This window comes from Apodemus sylvaticus, chromosome 14, assembly GCF_947179515.1.
Source record: "Apodemus sylvaticus chromosome 14, mApoSyl1.1, whole genome shotgun sequence".
NCBI lineage: Eukaryota > Metazoa > Chordata > Mammalia > Rodentia > Muridae > Apodemus > Apodemus sylvaticus.
Window position 1 is genome coordinate 78,892,469 of NC_067485.1, and position 18,930 is coordinate 78,911,398.

At 38.0% G+C, this 18,930-nt stretch overlaps 1 protein-coding gene across 4 annotated transcripts in view; it reads right to left on the bottom strand.

Moving 5' to 3' along the window:
* Upf2 (UPF2 regulator of nonsense mediated mRNA decay) overlaps positions 1 to 18,930 on the bottom strand; it is a 103,739-nt gene that overhangs the window by 31,395 nt on the left and 53,414 nt on the right. For all 4 annotated transcript variants that reach the window (XM_052157737.1, XM_052157738.1, XM_052157740.1 and 1 more), the window contains 4 exons: positions 15,120 to 15,233; positions 8,240 to 8,356; positions 3,704 to 3,889; positions 307 to 510 (listed from right to left, as the gene is read on the bottom strand). In XM_052157737.1, coding sequence (XP_052013697.1) covers positions 307 to 510; positions 3,704 to 3,889; positions 8,240 to 8,356; positions 15,120 to 15,233 — 621 coding nt within the window. The remainder of the gene's footprint in view (positions 1 to 306; positions 511 to 3,703; positions 3,890 to 8,239; positions 8,357 to 15,119; positions 15,234 to 18,930) is intronic.

The window sequence follows — 18,930 nt, forward strand, 5'->3', positions numbered from 1 at the left end:
TTTACTCATAAGTAACTCCCAAGAAGTTGAAAATGATTTAATATAAGAAAGAGTTTTTGTGGTTGTTGTTATTGCTGCTTTTTAAGACAGTTTCTCTATAACCTTGGCTGTTCTGGAACTCTCTGTGTGGACCAAGCTGGTCTCAAATATACAGAGATCTGCTTTTCTCTGTCTCCGCACTGCTGGGATTAAAGGTGTGTACCACTACAGCTTAGCTCAAATCAATATTTTTCAACAGTAGGATTTAAAGACTTTCACGCTCTCCTCCACAACTGTAACTGGTGTAAGTACTGCGGCATCAGTTACCTCCATCCCCAATCGGATATCTTCGAGTACTCCGTCCACAACATGGATCCCAACGTCCTCCTGGTAGAGCACCAGCCCGGCCAGCAGGTTGGCCACACAGTGAATGCTATTGTATTTCACGTTCCAGATGTTTATCATGCAACAAATAACATAGTCTTTCACTTCTTGGTCCTGCCAGGGCAACTTTCGCATCTGTCTCAAAACCTACATGAAGAAAGGATTGTTTAAACAATTATTAAGTTAAGCATATATAATAATCCACATCAAGTAAAGCATGTATAATAATCCAGGAACTCTAGTCCTATTATTGTGCAGAGACATGGAGATTTTAAAATCTGAAATACCTTAGTAGGCTTTTATCAGTTTTCTTACTTTATAAAGAGGTAAAATGAAATTTATTAATTATTATCTCTATTTCCCCAAACCTTTCCATAATTTCTACAGTATTTGGGCCTTAAAGAGTCAAATGAAAGCTGATGAGATGGTTCAGCAGGTAATTACCTGGTACATACACATAAAGAACATTCAGAATGCAATTAGAAGATAAATGTACAGTGGGTAGTCAAAGACTAAGTTCGAGGAAAGGAGAAAAAAGCCATGGCTTGCCAAAATTAGTATCTATGATTTGGCATACATGATCTCACTTAAAATTAGTATCTATGATTTGACATACATAATCTCACTTAAAATTAGTATCTATGATTTGACATACATGATCTCACTTAAAATTAGTATCTATGATTTGACATACATGATCTCACTTAAAATCGTTTTTCTAACAAACATACCCACATTCAGACTAATGACACAGAACAGATGGAGAGAAACAACCTGCACAATCAGAGCCACTGCATCTTTAACAAAAACAACCAGTGGAGAACAAAACCAAAGAAGACAGCATTGTCAGCAAGACTTCCTGGGAAACTGGCTATCCACAAGGGAAAGAATAAACTAGATCTAATCCTCCTCTCCCTTCAGAAAAATCAATTCAAATGGATCAGACCTTAAGGAAAGACATGAAACTCTGCAAGTGCCAGAGGACAACAGAAGAACCATGTTGAACACAGGAAAGGCCTCTTCAAAGGACTTAGGAAATAATTCCAAAAATGGACAAAGGAGTTGGTAAGAAATTAAAAAGCTTCTGCACAGGAAAAAAATGTGAAGAGATACAGAGAATGGGAATGAATTATTATTGTTGTTTAGTTAAATATTGGCAATATTTTCTAATAATTACCAGGAAAAAATATAAATGGTAATAAATATGTAAAATATTTATTATTATTTATATCCAAACTCCTAAGCCATAGAAGAAAGACAAGAGTCCATGTCACCACAATCATAATGGCTATCAACAAGAAATCAAATGCCAGCCAATTGTGATAACAATGTGGGAAGAGCCGGTGGTGGCACCCCCTTTAATCACAGCACTCAGGAGGCACAAGCAGGTGGAGCTGTGGGTTCAAAGCCAATCTACATAGTGAGTTCCAGGACAGTCAGGGCTATATACAGAGAGAGAACCTGTCTCCAAAAAAGGGGGTGGGTGGAGAGAAGAGAATGAACAGGAAGAGAGGAGGAGGAAGAAGAGGACAAAGAGGAGGAAGAAGAGAACCCGGCATCACAACTGGTAAGAATATCAACCAGTATAGCTACTATGAAAGTCAGAGTGGGTATTCTTCAAGAAAGCTAACCACAGAACCGCCATACCTAATATGACGAAGCATTCCACTTTGGGTATTCTAACTCACTACCCACAGAGTCCTGAACATCCAGGTTTACTGGTACATTTTTAAAAATAGTTAAATTATGGGAATCAATAAAGATGCCCACCAACAGAGGATGAATAAAGAAAACATGGTACACAATGGAACATTACTCAACTGTGAAGAAAAAATAAAATTATGAGACTTGTAGGAAAATAGAGCAAGCTACAGACCATTATGGTAAGAAAGATGTCATGTTAGGATATGGATCACATGTTCTCTCTCATGTGGGCTCTAAGTTTAAGTGTGTGTGTGTGTGTGTGTGTGTGTGTGTGTGTGTGTTTGTAAGATACAAAGTAGAGAAACCTTGAGCACAGAGAGATACAGTGAAGGGGGGAGAGGTTGACTAAAGAGAGTAAAGGAATGGTGCGCTATAACCACAGGACGGCCAAGCAGAGGGCAGAGGGCAACAGGAGAAGGATGTCAGAGGAGGGAGGGAAAGGGTAATGACACATTATGTACGAGAAAGCCAAAACAACACCCACTATTTGGTAACTTAAAAGAGATTAAAAATCGAGTTGGGGAAGTGTTTGATAGCCCTAAAGTCCATATAAAAAGCCAGGCATGACTATGCACTCCTGCAATTCCAGCACTGGAAAGGTGGGGATAGCTGAATCTGTGAGTTCCAGGTTTAGCAAGAGAAAACACCTGAATGACACTAGCCTTGTGGCTTTTATATACATGTATGCACATACACACACACACACACATACACACGTACAAGTTCAAGTCACTTAAGAGTGAGGACAACCTGTTTCCTTGTGTGTAAAATGGGTAATAATCAGCATTCACATTTCTCTCCTACTTCGCAGCGAGGATCTAACAAGTTAAGCTATGTCCAGCGCTTACTGCCCTGAATGGTAAGACAAAAGTGACTGGTATGTCAGCTTTACCATTTCACAACTTCTAGAAACTTGATAGCAGAGCTTGCCCTGAGGACAGGCTCTTCCCTTCTGTTAGAGAGGAAACGTTATTTCCGGCAGCCTTTCCTGTGTCCCTGCTTCACGCACTAAGCCTACTCTCCTTACTGCCCTCACTGGAATCACTCCATCTGCCATCACTCCACCCCTAAAGACGCTTTCAGTGCTTTCCAAACTTTTACCCTGCCCTAAAACTGCTTTAACCAACTCTTAAACAACCCTTTTCACAGGTGCACCGTCATTCCTTGCCATCCTCTGCCATTGGTTCTTAGCCTTTTCTGAAAAATTAACCTGTTGTGATCCTTTCCAGAAAATAGAAATAGATATCAAAAATTATAAATTTCAGAGGAATCATGAACCTGTTCCCAGTCTAGCATGCACAAGGCTCAGGCTATCCCCAACTCCCCTGCAAACACCAAAAAACAAAAACACAAAAAGAGTAACAATAAAAAAGATAAAAATAAGTTTTAAATACATATAGCATTACCATTAAAATTAAAAGTGAAACAGTATAATGATAAAAAAAGTTATGAATAATACAAACTACATATCTCTGAGATTCTGGTAGCACCCACCCCATGAACATCTCCTTAGGATGACTTGACACTAGCATTCCTAATGAAAGCAGATCCACCCCACCTATCCTGGGAATGCATGAGGCAGCACCATCACAAACCTCAAGGTGACCATCACTAAATGATCAGATTCAGATTTTACCTTTTCCGTGGTGACCTTAGAGAGATCCTTGTACAGAAGTTTGCGGACATACTCCTGCAGAGGAGGGCGTTTCTTTCTCACTGTCTTTTCAGCTGGTGGTGGGTTGCAGTAATAATATGCATTCTCTACCATTGTAACATATCGTGCATCAAGATGCATTGCTTGTTTCTTTCTCATCATTTGCTCCTAAAAGAAAATGTCTACATTAACCAGAACACTTGACAATGAATGCAGGAAAAACACGCACCTGCTCTGAAAAGCAATAGTGCAGAAGCTGAGCAACACTAAGTCCTAAGACCTTGGGAGCTACTAGCTAGCTCGTCTGCAGAGACATTCCTGATTAAATGGTGTAATACTGGACGGCATCAACTCTAAGGAGTCATTAACTATTCCTTAATTTCATTTACATATTTGAGTCTTGTGTTCCTTAGGGTTAACAGAGGCTGGAATAGTTATACATCAAATCACATTTGTAGCAGTTATTTTTTGAATATTTTATGGGGTATGACCTAAGGCAATTAGCAATAAACTAATACATTCTGAAAATTGTAGCAGCACAATAGTTTTACATCCCGAGAAGTTAATAACCCCTCACCCCGTCTTTTTAGTCTTGAATCTTACCACTGAAAACACAAGTTAAGCTAGAGAATTCTAGAATGAGTGCATTTTGGCTTAATTTGATGGGCATCACATGAACAATTTCTGCTAAGAAATCACACAAATCCATGTGCCTTCATTTCAAATCTCACCAGTAAATTACTCAGCCTCAAAACTAGACTGTAAGACAGATAAATGTCACAACCAAGACATGTACAGTGGGCTTGATTGCATAATCTAGTTAACTAAGTACCTAGTTAGTGTCTCACTGCTGTGAAGAGATACCATGACCAAGGCAACTTTTATAAGGGACAGTATTTAAATGGAACTGGCTTACAGGTTCAGAGGTTCATCCTCTATCATAAGGGCGGGAGCATGGCAGTGTCTAGGCTTGTTGTGAAGGCTACACAGGGCAGCGAGGAGGAGGGTCTTAACGCCCACTCACACAGTGACACACTTCCTTCAACACAGCCATACCATACCTAACAGTGCCTCTCCTTGGGCCACGCATATTTAAGCCACCATCCCCTACTCCCTAGTCCCTGGAGGCTTGTTCAAACACGAGTCACCTAGTCATAGTGTAATGAAACACACATTTAGTCCAAATTCAAAAGTCCCCATAAGTCTAAAACAATCTCAACCATGTAACAATCTCAACAATGTTAAGATCCATCCAGTCACTTAACTGTAATCCCCTATAAAATCAAATCATGTCCCTCCAATATTACAGGACACATATTACCATTCCAAACGTCATAGTGAGGAAAAGCATAGTAAGACCAAAGCAAGACCAAAAACTGAGCAAACTCAAACTCTGCAGCTCTGTGTCTGATGTATAACTTTATCGTCAGATCTCCAAATCCTTTCATCTTTGTTGACAGCAACAGAATTCTTTCTCTTGGCTGGTTCCATTCTGTTAGCAGCTTTCCTTGGCAGGCATCCCACTGCCCTGACTTCTCTAACATCTTAGGGTTTCCAATGCAATTTCAGCTTTACAGTAGCTTCATGTCCCATTGTCTGGGATCCTTCTAAGGACCTGGGCAACTTCTTCAGCTCTGCCCTTCAGCCACTTAGCACTCTAGGCTCTGGTTGACTCCACTTCACTGCTGCTGCTGTTCTTGGTGATCATACTGTGGTACTGGACTCTCCAATTTGCTGGAATCTTCCACTGCAACCAAGCTTCACCAAAGCCTCTCATAGGCTCTCTTCATGGTACCAAGCCTCAACTTCTTTGCATGACCCCTTCAGTCCTGGGTCATCAACTGCAACTGAGACTGCACCTTTACCAGAGGCGTCCATGGCCTCTCACAGTGCCAAGCCTCAGCTCCTCTTCATGACTCTTTCATGCCTTCAAAGCCAGTACCACCTGGGTGGTTCTTACACAGTACCAAGTGCAGCTGCAGCACGAGGTACAACCGTGGCTATCTATAGATCATGGATTCTCTGTGCTCTCAGAATACACTTGCAAGAAGATTTCATCTCAGTGATGCTGGTCTCTTCTTCTTCTTTTTTGTTTGTTTGTTTGTTTGTTTTTTGAGACAGGGTTTCTCTATGTAGCCCTGGCTGTCCTGGAACTCACTCTGTAGACCAGGCTGGCCTCGAACTCAGAAATCTATCTGTCTCTGCCTCCCAAGCGCTGGGATCAAAGGTGTACGCCACCACCGCCTGGCAATACTAGTCTCTTCTTAATTACCAGTAATTACTTAGCTCCAGCTAACCAGCATCAATTGTCCCAGCAGTTCCTTCTATTCTTGACTCTAAAGCCAGAGACACATGGCTGAAGCTGCCTGAGTTCTGCTGCTTGCTGGAACTGGAACATGGCCCTCTTGTTCTAGTATCACCAGCTTTTGATTTTCCAACTCCTTCACTAGGTAAGCTTGGCTGTCCTAGAGCTTGCTCTGTAGACTGACCTTGAGTCTAGAGCTCTGCATGGCTCTGGATTAAAGACATGTACCAGCACACCTGAACTTGCTCTTTTCCAGGCTGGCCTTGAACTCAGAGACGTGCTTGCCCCTTTTTCCTGGGATCAAAATCATGTACCACCATGCCTGGGCCTAAGCTTTTCATGGCCACTGTGCCTCAAGATCTGGATCAGAAGCCTGTGTCCTCCATTTCTGAATTGTATTCATCCCAGATTAAAAATCCAAATGACATAACTATTTTCTTGTTCAACTGCAAGAGCATAAACAGTAGGATTAGCTGGGTGGGCTCTTGACCCAAAGTCACCACTCCCTTAATCTATTTTCTTGAATACAGGATTCAGTTCCATTCCACTTCTTGGTGTCCTTTTATTACTAGAATCATACATTTTGTATTTTTCCTTTCTAAGCTTGTTCCTTTTCATCATAGCATTCTTCCTGAGAGTGAACTTTAATAACCACAACAGAATTTATATCATGCTTTCAAAACAGCTTGATATAAAATATCACAAGAAAGGGCATTAAGACACATACTAAAATTCTTTTCCTCTGAAATTGCTAGAGCAGGCTTCCACAGTTCAATCACTCTCAACACCAATGTCTTCCATATTTCTAGTAGGATGGTCTATTAAGTCCTACTTAAAGCTGTAACTTTCCAAATCCCAAGTCCCCAGATCCATTCTTCCAAACAAAAGCCCAGTCAGGCCTATCACAACAATACCCAACTTCTGGTTCCCACTTCTGTCTTAGGATTTCATTGCTGTGAATAGACACTATGACTGCAACTTTTGTAGGGGACAGTATTTAATTGGGACTGGCTTACATGTTTAAAGGTCAATTATCATCAAGGTAGGAGCATGGCAGTGTCTAGGCAGGCATGGCGCTGGAGCAGTGGTGAGTTCTACATCTTGTTCCAAAGGCAGCTAGGAGGATCTCAAAAGCCCACCCCTATAGGGACACACTTCCTCCAGCAAGGCCATACCTCCTAATAGTACCACTCCATGGACCAAGCATATTTAAACCGCCACACTAAATATTCTCTAAATAACCAGAGAAGGAGATTTGTAATAACAACACTGGCACAATGATAGTTAGTACCCAGAGGTTCTCTCTAGCTCAGTAACTCCTCCTGTACAAACTCTCTCTCTTTACACCAAAGTCTGCAAGCAGGTGCTTAGATGTCATCAACAAATATAACAATGCTTAATAAACTTGATGGCCATTTCAAAATCATAATCAGCTAACCACCTCTGCTAAATTAAAAATTTAATATTATATTTTGATTTTTTCTCTAATCTTTAAAATCTATTTATCTTAAAATTATGTGTATATGGGTTTGCATACACACACACACACACACACACACACACACACACACACACACGTGTATGGCTTTGGAGGTTGGAAGATGTCAGAGCTCCTGCAGCTGGAGTTACAGGAGGTTGTGAGTCACCTAAAATATGTACTATTATACCATTCTTCCAGCCCCACATTATAACTTTTTATTATTAAACTTAATCTTATCATTTTTAGATTATACTTCATATATACATTAAAAACTGGTAGGGACATAGCAAAAACAGAGATGGTCCCTACATAATAGTACTGAGTAACTATTAATTTGAATAATTTGTTTTTAGGGGGTCATTTCATTCTTTTAATTAAAAAAAAAGTATTATTAGTATGTGCATGTCACAGTACATGTGTGGGGGCCAGGGGACAACTTTCTGGAGTCGGCTCTCTTTTTCCACCTTTGTGTGACTTCTGGGAATCACGCTCAGGTTGTCAGGCTTGCAAAGGTGAACTATATTGCCAGCTCATTAGTTCTTTGAACTACCTGGACAAGGTGAAAAACTTCCTATGGCTCTCCAGTATGGCAGTTCATCTGTGCAGGATGCTCTAGGTTAGGCAGAAATGCTTGTAGTCAGGTGGCAGAGGAAGACAACCAACAGATTAATACTTTTGATCCTTGAAGTGAATCAAGATCCTCAACTTTTTACCAGGATCCACAGGCCCTTACCAAAAGCACGCTGGTCCTCAGGTGTGATTCTGGAGATCTGAAAAGAAATCGTCCACAGGTCTCCAGCAGAGTACATGCCATTTCAATATGATGATGAGAAAAGTCTGATAGAAGCATCTGAAATAATAAGAACAATGAAAAACTACAAAGAAAACACATCATTTCTAAGAAAGAAAACAATATATGCATCTGTGTCTAACAACTTGTAAGATGAAAAAAAAAGTTGATTTAGAAAATTTTACTGCTAAGCATCTTGCTCACCATCAAATTTTTGCTAAACAAACAAACCAAAAAAAAAAAAAAAAAAAAAAAACAAACCTTGAATATATTTACAAGTTTTGCTTTCAGAAAAGGGAACTGATATCAAAGCCTTTTCCATATTAATTAGATATTATATATTTATTTTAACTATGTATGTATTTTATGTATGTGTGTGCATATATGTCAATGGCTTACATATGTGAGGGAAGTGTAAATGGACTCATCAATACAAAAAAATATAGACTAGCTTATTATGGTCCCTACCTAATAGCAGCAACATTTAACTACTTGCTGTCTATAAAAAACACATCTCACTAACAAAGATACAGACTAAGCTAAAGGATGGAAACAAATGCATAAACCAAACAAAAGTTGAAAACAAGTTGCCATAGCTATTCTTATATCTCATTGTAATTTCCTTTCTGTTGTTATAATTAAACTGTCTGATCACATTTGGGGGAGCAAAGAGTTTATTTTAGTTTTCAGATTATAATTCACTACCTGAGGGAAGTCAGGGAAGGAACTCAAGCAGGGTCTGGAGGCACAAGCCATGGAAAGATACTGCTTGCTAGCTTGTCCATGTTTTAACTAGCTTTCTTATAGAGTCCAGAACTGCTTGCCCAAGGTATGGAGTTGTCCAGTGGGCTAGGTCCTGCTGTACCAATTGCCAGTCAAGACAATCTCTTACAGACATGCCTGCAGACAAAGGTAATCTGGGCAATTCCTTAATTGAGACTTTCTTCCCCAGTGACTCTAGATTATGTCAAGATAACAAAGTAGTTTAAAATAAAGTAGATTTCAAACCAAGAGTCAAAAAGAGATAAAGAAGGTGTGATGGTTTGTATATGATTAGTTCGGGGAGCAACCCTACTAGGTGTGGCCTTGTTGGAGTAGGTGTGTCACTGTGGGCTTCAGACCCTCACCCTAGTTGCTAGGGAGTCAGTCTTATACTAGCTGCCTTCAGATGAAGATAAGAAAAACTCTCAGTTCCTCTTGAGTCATACCTGCCTGGATGCTGCCATGTTTTTGCCTTGATGATAATGGACTGAACCTCTGAGCCTGTGAGTCAACCCCAATTAAATGTTGTCTTTTGCCAGGCAGTGGTGGCGCATGCCTGTAATCCCAGCACTCTGGGAGGCAGAGGCAGGCGGATGTCTGAGTTCAAGGCCAGCCTGGTCTACAGAGTGAGTTCCAGGACAGCCAGGGCTATACAGAGAAACCCTGTCTCCAAAAATCCAAATCCAAAAAAAAAAAAAAAAAGTTGTCTTTTATAAAATTTGCATTGGTCATGGTGTCTGTTCACAGCAATAAAACCCTAAGACAGAAGTCAACTACATAATAACAAAGCGAACAATTCACAAAAAAGACAAAACAGGCTGTGAGATAGGGAGGCAGATAGCTCAGAACGTAAAGTAAAGTTCGTGCAATCAAGTGTAGAGTTCAGTTTCCTAGTCAAATCAGTGAGTGCTAGTTTCGAGTCAGAGACCCTGTCTCAACATACAAAGTGGAGATAAACAGAGATAAACAACTGGCCTCAACCTTGACCACACACACACACACACACACCAATGGCCACACACAAATATACATGTAATAACAACAAAAACCAGAGCTAAAGTGATGGCTTAGCAGTTAAAAGCACTAGCCGTTCTTGCAAAGTACAGACCTGAGTTTGATTTCCAACATCCATATAGTGGCTCACAGAAGATCTAATGCCCTATTCTGACCTCCACAGGGACCAGGCACACACATGGTGAAGACATATATACAGGCAAAACATTCATACAATAAAAATGAATAAAGTTATGAAAAAACAAAAATATTTAACAATAGTGGGTAAATATACAGTGAATGTTGGGAGTTCCCAATTTCATAACACAAAAAAGATGACACAGTTTCTAATACAATAGTGGGTGATTTCAAACTCTATTCCTAACTTTAGGTAAGTCAGGTAAACTAATATCAACAAGGATATTTAAGAGTTAAGTTTGAAGTCAGGCAAAAAAACGAAAAACTGCCGAAGAGTTAAACCATCTCTAAAACAGATGGCAATTTAAAGCCATAAAGTCTTAAAGAATATAAGTAATTTTTATATCTTATCAAAACATAATGAAATACTATTAGACATCAAGTACACGCATGCTTTTGGGGGTGGGAGCACAAGGTTTCTCCATGTAGTCCTGACTGTCCAGGAGCTCCTGGAGTTTGCTGTGTAAAACAGGCTGCCTTGAACTTGGAAAGATCCCCCTGTCTCTGCCTTCCAGATAATGGGATTAATGACATGTACTAAGGCCAGTCCAAACTATACACTCTTAAATCGTCAGTGTGTTACTGAAGAAATCAGGGAGGAAATGTCAATTCCTAAAATCAATTGAAAATGGAAGTCAAACTTATCAGAACCTTTGGACTATAGCTATGGTAGTTCTAAGAGGAAAGTTTACCAGTATGAGTGCTTACAAATAAAAAGTCAGAGATCTCAGAGCTAGAGATGGCACAGTACTCAAAGTGTTCCTGATCCTAATGGGGACCTGAGTTCAGTTCCCAGCACCCACACTGGGTGGCTCACAACAAGCTGTAACTCCACTTTCAAGGATTCTAATGCCCTCTTCTAATCTCTGCAGGCATCTACACAAAGATATCAAGCACACATGGGACACACATGTATGTATACATACACACACATTAATCTTTGTTAAAAAGTCAGAGGTTTTAAATAATTTAATGATGTACCTCAAGGTATAAGAAAAATAAAAACCAGACAAACCCCAAAAGTATAAACAGCAAGAAATAAAGATCAGGGAAGAAGTTGATGAAGTGAATGCTAAAAGAACATCGTGTAGACTCAATAAAACAGAACTGTCTTTTTTTTTTAAATTAAGATTTATCAGCAACCAGAATACATCTAAAGAAAAGGATGAGAAAGAAGATCCAAATTAATAATATTAGAAATGAAACAGGAAGGGCTAGATTAATGGCTCAGCAGTTAAGAGCACTCATCGTCTTTCAGAGGACCGCGGTTTGGTTCCTAGCATCTACATGATGGCTCATAGCCATCTATAACTCCACTGATCCCTGTGGGCACCAGGTGATACACATACATACAGGCAAAACTTTCATAAGTAATATAAATAAATAATTAATAAAAATTAAAAAATAAATGAAAAGAGATTCCAATAAAATCCAAAATATAAGGAATACTTTGAAACTCATATTCCAAAAGAACCTAGGAAATATACAAGAAACAAATTCCTAGCTATATATCATATGCCAGAATAAAAATCTAGGACACAAACAACTTAAACAGACCCTTAGCTAAGCAAGAAGACTCATATAGTAGTGGTCCCTTAACAAAGAAGCCCAGGACAGGATGGCTTCGTTGCTAAATTTTACCAAGTGTTTAAGAAGAGCCGATACTAATGCTCAGGGAACTACTTCATAAACAGAAGGACCCACCACACTCATGCTATAAAGTCTGTCTCATTTTGATACTAAAACTGGAAAAAGATACAACGAAAACCTGCATAAACCGATTTTCTTGATGTACGCAGATATAAAAATTCTCAGCAAAACTGCAAATCAGACCAACAAGATGGCTCTGTATTTCGTAAATGCACTTGCTGAAAAAGAAATCACAGGGTAAAAAAACCCATTCACAATAGCTTAACAACAACAACAACAACAAAACAACAACAATCTGGGGAATGAGGTGAATAACTTTTAGAACTAAAATCTGAAATGTCAAGATGACACTGGGAGACGGAGCAGAGCGCGCACACTCATGGGCTGGCTGGATCATTACTGGGAAAGCTGTTGTATTATGAGGAACTTTTAAGACCACTTGGTCTTCATGTGGGACTCCTAACAGTGGGAGGAGCTGGGCTGTCTCTGAGTCCGAGAGGCCTGCCTTTGGCTCCCTTTCCCCTAACTGGGCTGTCTGATGTGCTCAATCCTATTGCAACGTGATATGCCAAGGCAGGTTGATATCCCTGGGTAGCCTTTCCTTTTCCTAGGAGAATGGGAGGAGGGATGAACGCAGGGAATGGGTAAGAGGGAGACTCTGGAAGAAGAGAGGGGAAACTGACTGAATGTAGAGTGAGTGAGTGAGTGAGTGAGTGAATAGGTAAAGAATACTTGTTGCTCTTCTAGAGGACCCAGGTTCAGTTCCCAAAACCCACACAGTGGGTTCACAACTCTCTGTATCTTCAGTTCCAGGGTATTTGACTCTTTTCTGACCCCAAAGGAACCTGGCACACAAGCAGTACACAGACATACATACATGCAAAGCATTCATATATAATATAAAATGAATAAATTAAAAAAATGATTATATAATTGAAAGCAATTTAAGGATAAAATTCAATTCACAACAAAATCCCAATGATGTTCTTCATGTGATTAAAAAAAAAATCTTAAAATCATATGGAAGTACAAAACACCTTAAACAATCATAGCAATTATAAGCAGAAAGAACAGTAGGCACCATAATGTCTGACCTCAATCTATGCTACAGAAACACCAACACAGAAAGAAGCACATAGGCCCATGGATTAGAACACAGTATCTAACAGAAACACCTCCTAACCCACATATTGCTCACCTCATCTTTAAGTGTCAAGAACATAAGTTATAAAAAGAAATCCTCCTCAAATGGTGCCAGAACAAACACTGAAAGGAGAAACCATGAATAGGGCCTGTAGAGACTTGACCTCGGGGCCTAAGTTGCTTCCTTATAGCTTACTAGCTAGCCAGTCTCGCCAAATGAAGTGCCAGGTTCGCTGAAAAGACTGTCACAAAAAGTGAGGTAGATAGAGACTGATAGAGGAAGACACCTAACATGAACCCTGGCCTACACCACCTACACACACACACAGGATCACAGGATCCATCTTTCATCCTACACAAAATCAATTCAAAATAAATCAAAGACCTTAGTGTAAGGAAGCAAGCAGCAGTATGTATAGACAACATACAGCAAAAGAGAGATCCTGACTAGGAAGCAGAATCTACTATCCATAAAGAACCTCCAACATTAAAAAACCAAACAGCCAGACTGGAGAGATGGCTCAGCAGTTAAGAGCACCGACTGCTCTTCCAAGGGTCCTGAGTTCAATTCCCAGCAATGACATGGTAGCTCATAACCATCTATAATGGGATCCTACGCCTTCTTCTGGTGTGTCTGAAGGCAGCTACAGTGTACCCACATATATAAAATAAATAAATCTTTTAAAAAAAGTCAACCTTCAGATACGAAGTATTTGTTGAAAATTGATAGAAAACAAATATACAAATACAAAAACTGAAAATGGTATGAAAGCTGGACTTAGTGGCACATGCCCTGTTATCTTAGCACCTAAGCAAGATTTTTTTTTTTTTGAGAGACTCAAAAAAAAAAAAAAAAAAAAGCTATGATTAATCTATGCATATACTGATGATGGTCTTCTTAAAACGAATCTTAGAAACATAATTCTATGCCAGGAAACATGTATATTTCCTACATAGATTTGTATAATTTAAAATGACACTAAAATTAGCTAATTAAAAAAAAATGGTGATTTCTTTATCCTACTATTGGTGTTTTGCCTGTGTGAGGGCGTCAGATGCCCTGGAACTTAGAGACACTTGCAAACTGTCATGTGGGTGTTGGGAATTGAACCCAGGTTCTTTTGGAAAGCTTACCTGTTGAGCCACCTTTACAGCCTCACATTAACATATTTAAGTGATCTGTGGCAAGGCTCCCAGTCACTCCTTGACAGTTGCCTGAGGCTTGCCTGAGGCATCCTCCCCAGATGAGTACTCTTCCAGACTTCCTGAGAAGGCTTAGAAGGCTTACTGCTCTCAACATTTACAGTGACTATTAGTTTTTTTAAAGTATAAATACAATTTCAGTGGAAAAATTATTTTAGGGGAAAAAAGAATTTTAGAAAAAGAACAGTCATTTAAAATGCATATTTATTAACTCTGTTCTAACTTTACCACATAAAATTAATGCTACTATTTGATTTCTAACTTAGTTTCATTATGGACAAATAACAATGTGTTCTGTTTCAGTAACCAATTCACGAACATCTCCAGAGATTATTTTGGTGTTAAATATAAGTTAATTATATAATGGTTTGGTATACTGTTCATCAAACTCTAATAGTCCATACTGCTGCTGCCTGTTAATTATTGTGATTATTTCTTTATGTATTTTTAAGCCTGTCAGATACATAGCACTTTCTTGTTAATATGCTTTCTGCCTCACGGATTTTGAAAACAGTTTGATGAAACTAGTTTTTGTGACTAGTATTTATACAAATGTATTTTCTCTGTCTTTTTATTTTAGCCTAGTTTGTCTGTATCTCTAAGAACACAAAATTAATTAACCAATAATAAGCCATATAATTGTGCTTATATGGCTTTTTCTTGAAATATTTTGTTCCATTATTTAATTATTAATATTCCTGCATTTGTGTCTCCCACCTTACCATTTATTTTCTATTTTGCTAATGTATTTAATAATATTCCTTTTTACAAATTAAGATTGACTTAAATTAATCAAGTATTTAGTCATTTCATTTTATTTAAAACTTATGAACAAAATTTAAAATTTCTCTATTAAGAACAATGCAGCAATTACCTTTAAACAATGCAGTGTATCATTTTTGGTGAACATCTTAAACTTGGTTAGTTCTCCAATAAAACGGACAGTTTTATTCTTTGTTTCAATGTTGATCTGGTCCTTTTTTCGAACCTGTAAATTAAAAGACATTGCTTAGATAATTAACACTTTGAAAACCTGTAATAAGAACTACTTTAATATGTTTTAATTCACTTGAAATATTTCAAATAAACTGGGTAAGATTTTTTTGTCTCCAAATTTGCCCATGATGTCCACACTAGTTCTAGGAAGTGCTCTGCAAAGGTGCTCTGTGACCAAGTCATTTGGGAAATCAAAACATTTTTGTCAAACTTGAATAAGCTCTGAAAATAACCTGTTCAATTTAAGTCAATATTTCTCAAATTTATTTAGTAATCTATGCCTTTTTAACATAATATTAACCACTATCAACAGAACATTAGATTAATATTTTAAGAACACACTTTAGGAAATGCTGCTTTAAAAAATATAAATGCTAAAAGCTCATTTAAGTGAAAAATATTTTCAGGTGTTGCTCTACATTATCAACTGTATTACATATTTAGTAGAATTCACTACAATGAAACATGCAATATATTCATTGTTTTTAGTATCAGAAATGATCTTATGTCAAAGTTCAAATCTTTTGCAAGTTTTAAGTCCTATTTAAGTTCTACATTGATGTATATATTTAAAAAATCAAATATAGTAAAATTCCATTAAAAGTATAACAGTATAATACAGACACATTGAGATAAATATAATTAGATTCAACTGTAGGATTATAGTTTCATAAGAAATACATATTACAGTCTAGAAATCTATTGTGTAAACAATGATCATGAGATGGTAGCATCTACAATTAATTCATTGTTCTTTCCAGAATATTACCTATTTATCATATAACATTCAGGAAAAGAAATGACAGTTGTTACTCTTCTAGTGTAGTGGGGGAAGGGGGGAAAGGAAGAGAGGGAGCAAATTCCCAGAAGTGTCAAATGACTCTAGTGAATACCAAGATTCACATTCCCCAACTATTAACCAAAATTTACTTCCATAATATGATGGAATTCCAAGTTTTAAAAAAAGTCTAATCTCATGAGAAGCCTTATACTTCATGATCATTATTTTCCTGAACCAGACAGCTAAGGACTCAATGTAAACTGCTGACTTTCAGGCTTCTATTTTATATAGCAAACAGAGCGGGTATTTAGCCTTTTTAGAATTTTAGTGATTTCTGTTTGCTTGGTGATTGAGGAAGGGTCTTACAATGTAGCCCTGGCTGACCTGAAGCTTCCTTCATAGACCAGAGAGCTTTAAACTTGCACCAATCCTCCTGTCTCTGCCTCCCTTCATGGGAGGATTCCAGGTGTGTGACACCACACAGACTCTTTAGTGATGACTTTAAATATGCTTATTAAGACCCCAGAGCAAACTAGGGGGTCATTATTACTAAATCTAACCTTAAGTATAAACAAAAGTATATTAAGCAAACGCAAAATCACAAATATACTAGAAAACTTTACTCATGTTACCTACTGGAGTTAACTTACTGTACTATGAGACCTCAGGAGTTATTCTTGTCACCCCCACTGCACTCCGCACACCTTTTAGATTTTCTCATTGGATTTCTCCCCACCTTCACCCTTCCCAGGCTGGTAATTACTTTTTTAAAAAAAAAAAATTTATTTTATGTGTATGTACAAGTGCCTGCAAGTGTATGTGTGTATGTATGTATGTATGCATGCATGCATGCGTGCTTGTGAAGGCCAGAAAAACACGTTGGATCCCTTGGAACTGGAGTTACAGATGGTTGGTTATAAGTTGCCATGTGGGTGTTGGCAACCACACTCAGGACCTTTGCAAGAGCCAGTACTCTTAACCACAGAGCCATCTCTCCAGCCCTAGTAATTACTATTTTATTCCCCATTTTTATGAGATCTATTCTTTCTACTTTTTCTTCCCTTCAAAACTAAGAGACTTCTAAAATGAAGACCTTTTATCTCCATTCCTGATGTTCAGAAGAGAAGCTGAAAACATTATAAAAGACTGTAACTGGAGGAGAGGACCCCACTAAGTTATACTAACTCCTCGCTTGGTATTTTTCACTATCATTTCTTCAAAACTTATAATCAGAGACATATCCAACAACTTATGCAAAACAACTCTTGATCTTAGCCAAAAGGCTAAGAAGTAATACTTCTGCAAAACTAAATACAGATCAACAAAAATCACCTTTTAGTGATTACTATTGTAAGATTTTACTTACATTACCAATTATCCTTAACAAAAAATGTTGCTTCCAATTCAATATTTAAAGTTAGACAAAACTAAATTAATTATTTAGTTAATGCGTGTATCACCAAATGATCTCTTCAGCTAAATCTTTACAACAATCTCATGACCATCATTTACTACTCCCCTGTAAGGAACTGTCTGCCCTTCTAGAAGAGCTAATAGATACTTGTCCAAAATGATACTTTTCCCTCTATAATTTGTTCTTTTGACTTTACATTAATTTTATCCGCTGAATAATTCAACACACTTTTCTACAAATCTATTTTATGCTAACCCTGTAATATGTTCTGAGTCTTTATAAAGAATATGCTTTAATGTACGTATATATGTCTTCCCTCATCTGGTAGAATTCTGGTCTCAGGAGAAGGTTTCCCGTCCACCTACTGGACAGGGAGTGAAGGGTGAGGATAAACCCCTTTACTCACACTTTGCCTCAAAGTTTTCATTTAACTTTTTATGTTCTGTGTTGTACATAAAATGCTATAATTGCAAATGTAAGTTTAAAATCACATACACACAAGAAACACAGACATACTGCATAAACATACTTGTATTCCTTTTATTTTGACAAATTGCTTTAATTTGGCTTTGAATGTTCCTAGAAGCTTATGTGGTGAACACTGTGAACAACTCTGGGGAGAGCCTAGGCAGGAGAGGTGGGTCACTGGGTGTTCATCTCCTCAGGCTCTAACTGGCCCCTGCCCTCGTCCTCACTTTCGACTCCCATCCATTATGGCATAAAAAGCCTCTACTACGTCTTCCAGCTGTCAGGATGCTCCCCCCAAACATGGAGCCTAGCAATCATTGTCTGAACTCTCCGAAACAACAAAATATATCCTTCATCACTTTAGCTGTTTGTGTGAGGTATTTTGGTCAATTATGAAATGCTAATACCCCAAGATAAAGAATTTTAATTTAAAAAGTGTGGAAAGACCATTTTTTGGAATTTCAGTGAAGATTATTTACTTAAAAGCTGCCCTCTCCATTAAGGAAACAGACTCTGAGGTACTTTGGAGGACAAAAAATACTAGAAACAAAAATATTCCTCATAGTTGTCCTATCTAAAGACAACATTTTATTAAAAATTTCTTTTGGTGAATATATCACTTTGGTGCCATGATTATCAGACCCCCTTAAAAAAACAAAACAACAGACCTATTGTTGGGCTTTGGGATAATCAGTTTTTCCTAGTACAGTTCATAATGTAAACAAAGCTTTTTTAAAAAATTTTTTCTCAGCTGTTCAATGTATGAATGTCTCTAACGATCTAGAAACATATTGCCAAAGTGTTTATCTAAATTCTTACCTGATTGAAGTATATAAGAATGTTGATTTCTCACTTCTATTAGCTTTATTGATCTGTCAAATTAGCAAATCCATTGTTTAACTAGAATTTCTTTGACTACATATAGTTTTATCAGCTTTACTTCTCAGCTGAGATTCTTAAGGGGGCAAATATGATCATATTGTGGCAATATATTGGACCTAGATAGAAGACAGAGACAGGGAAACC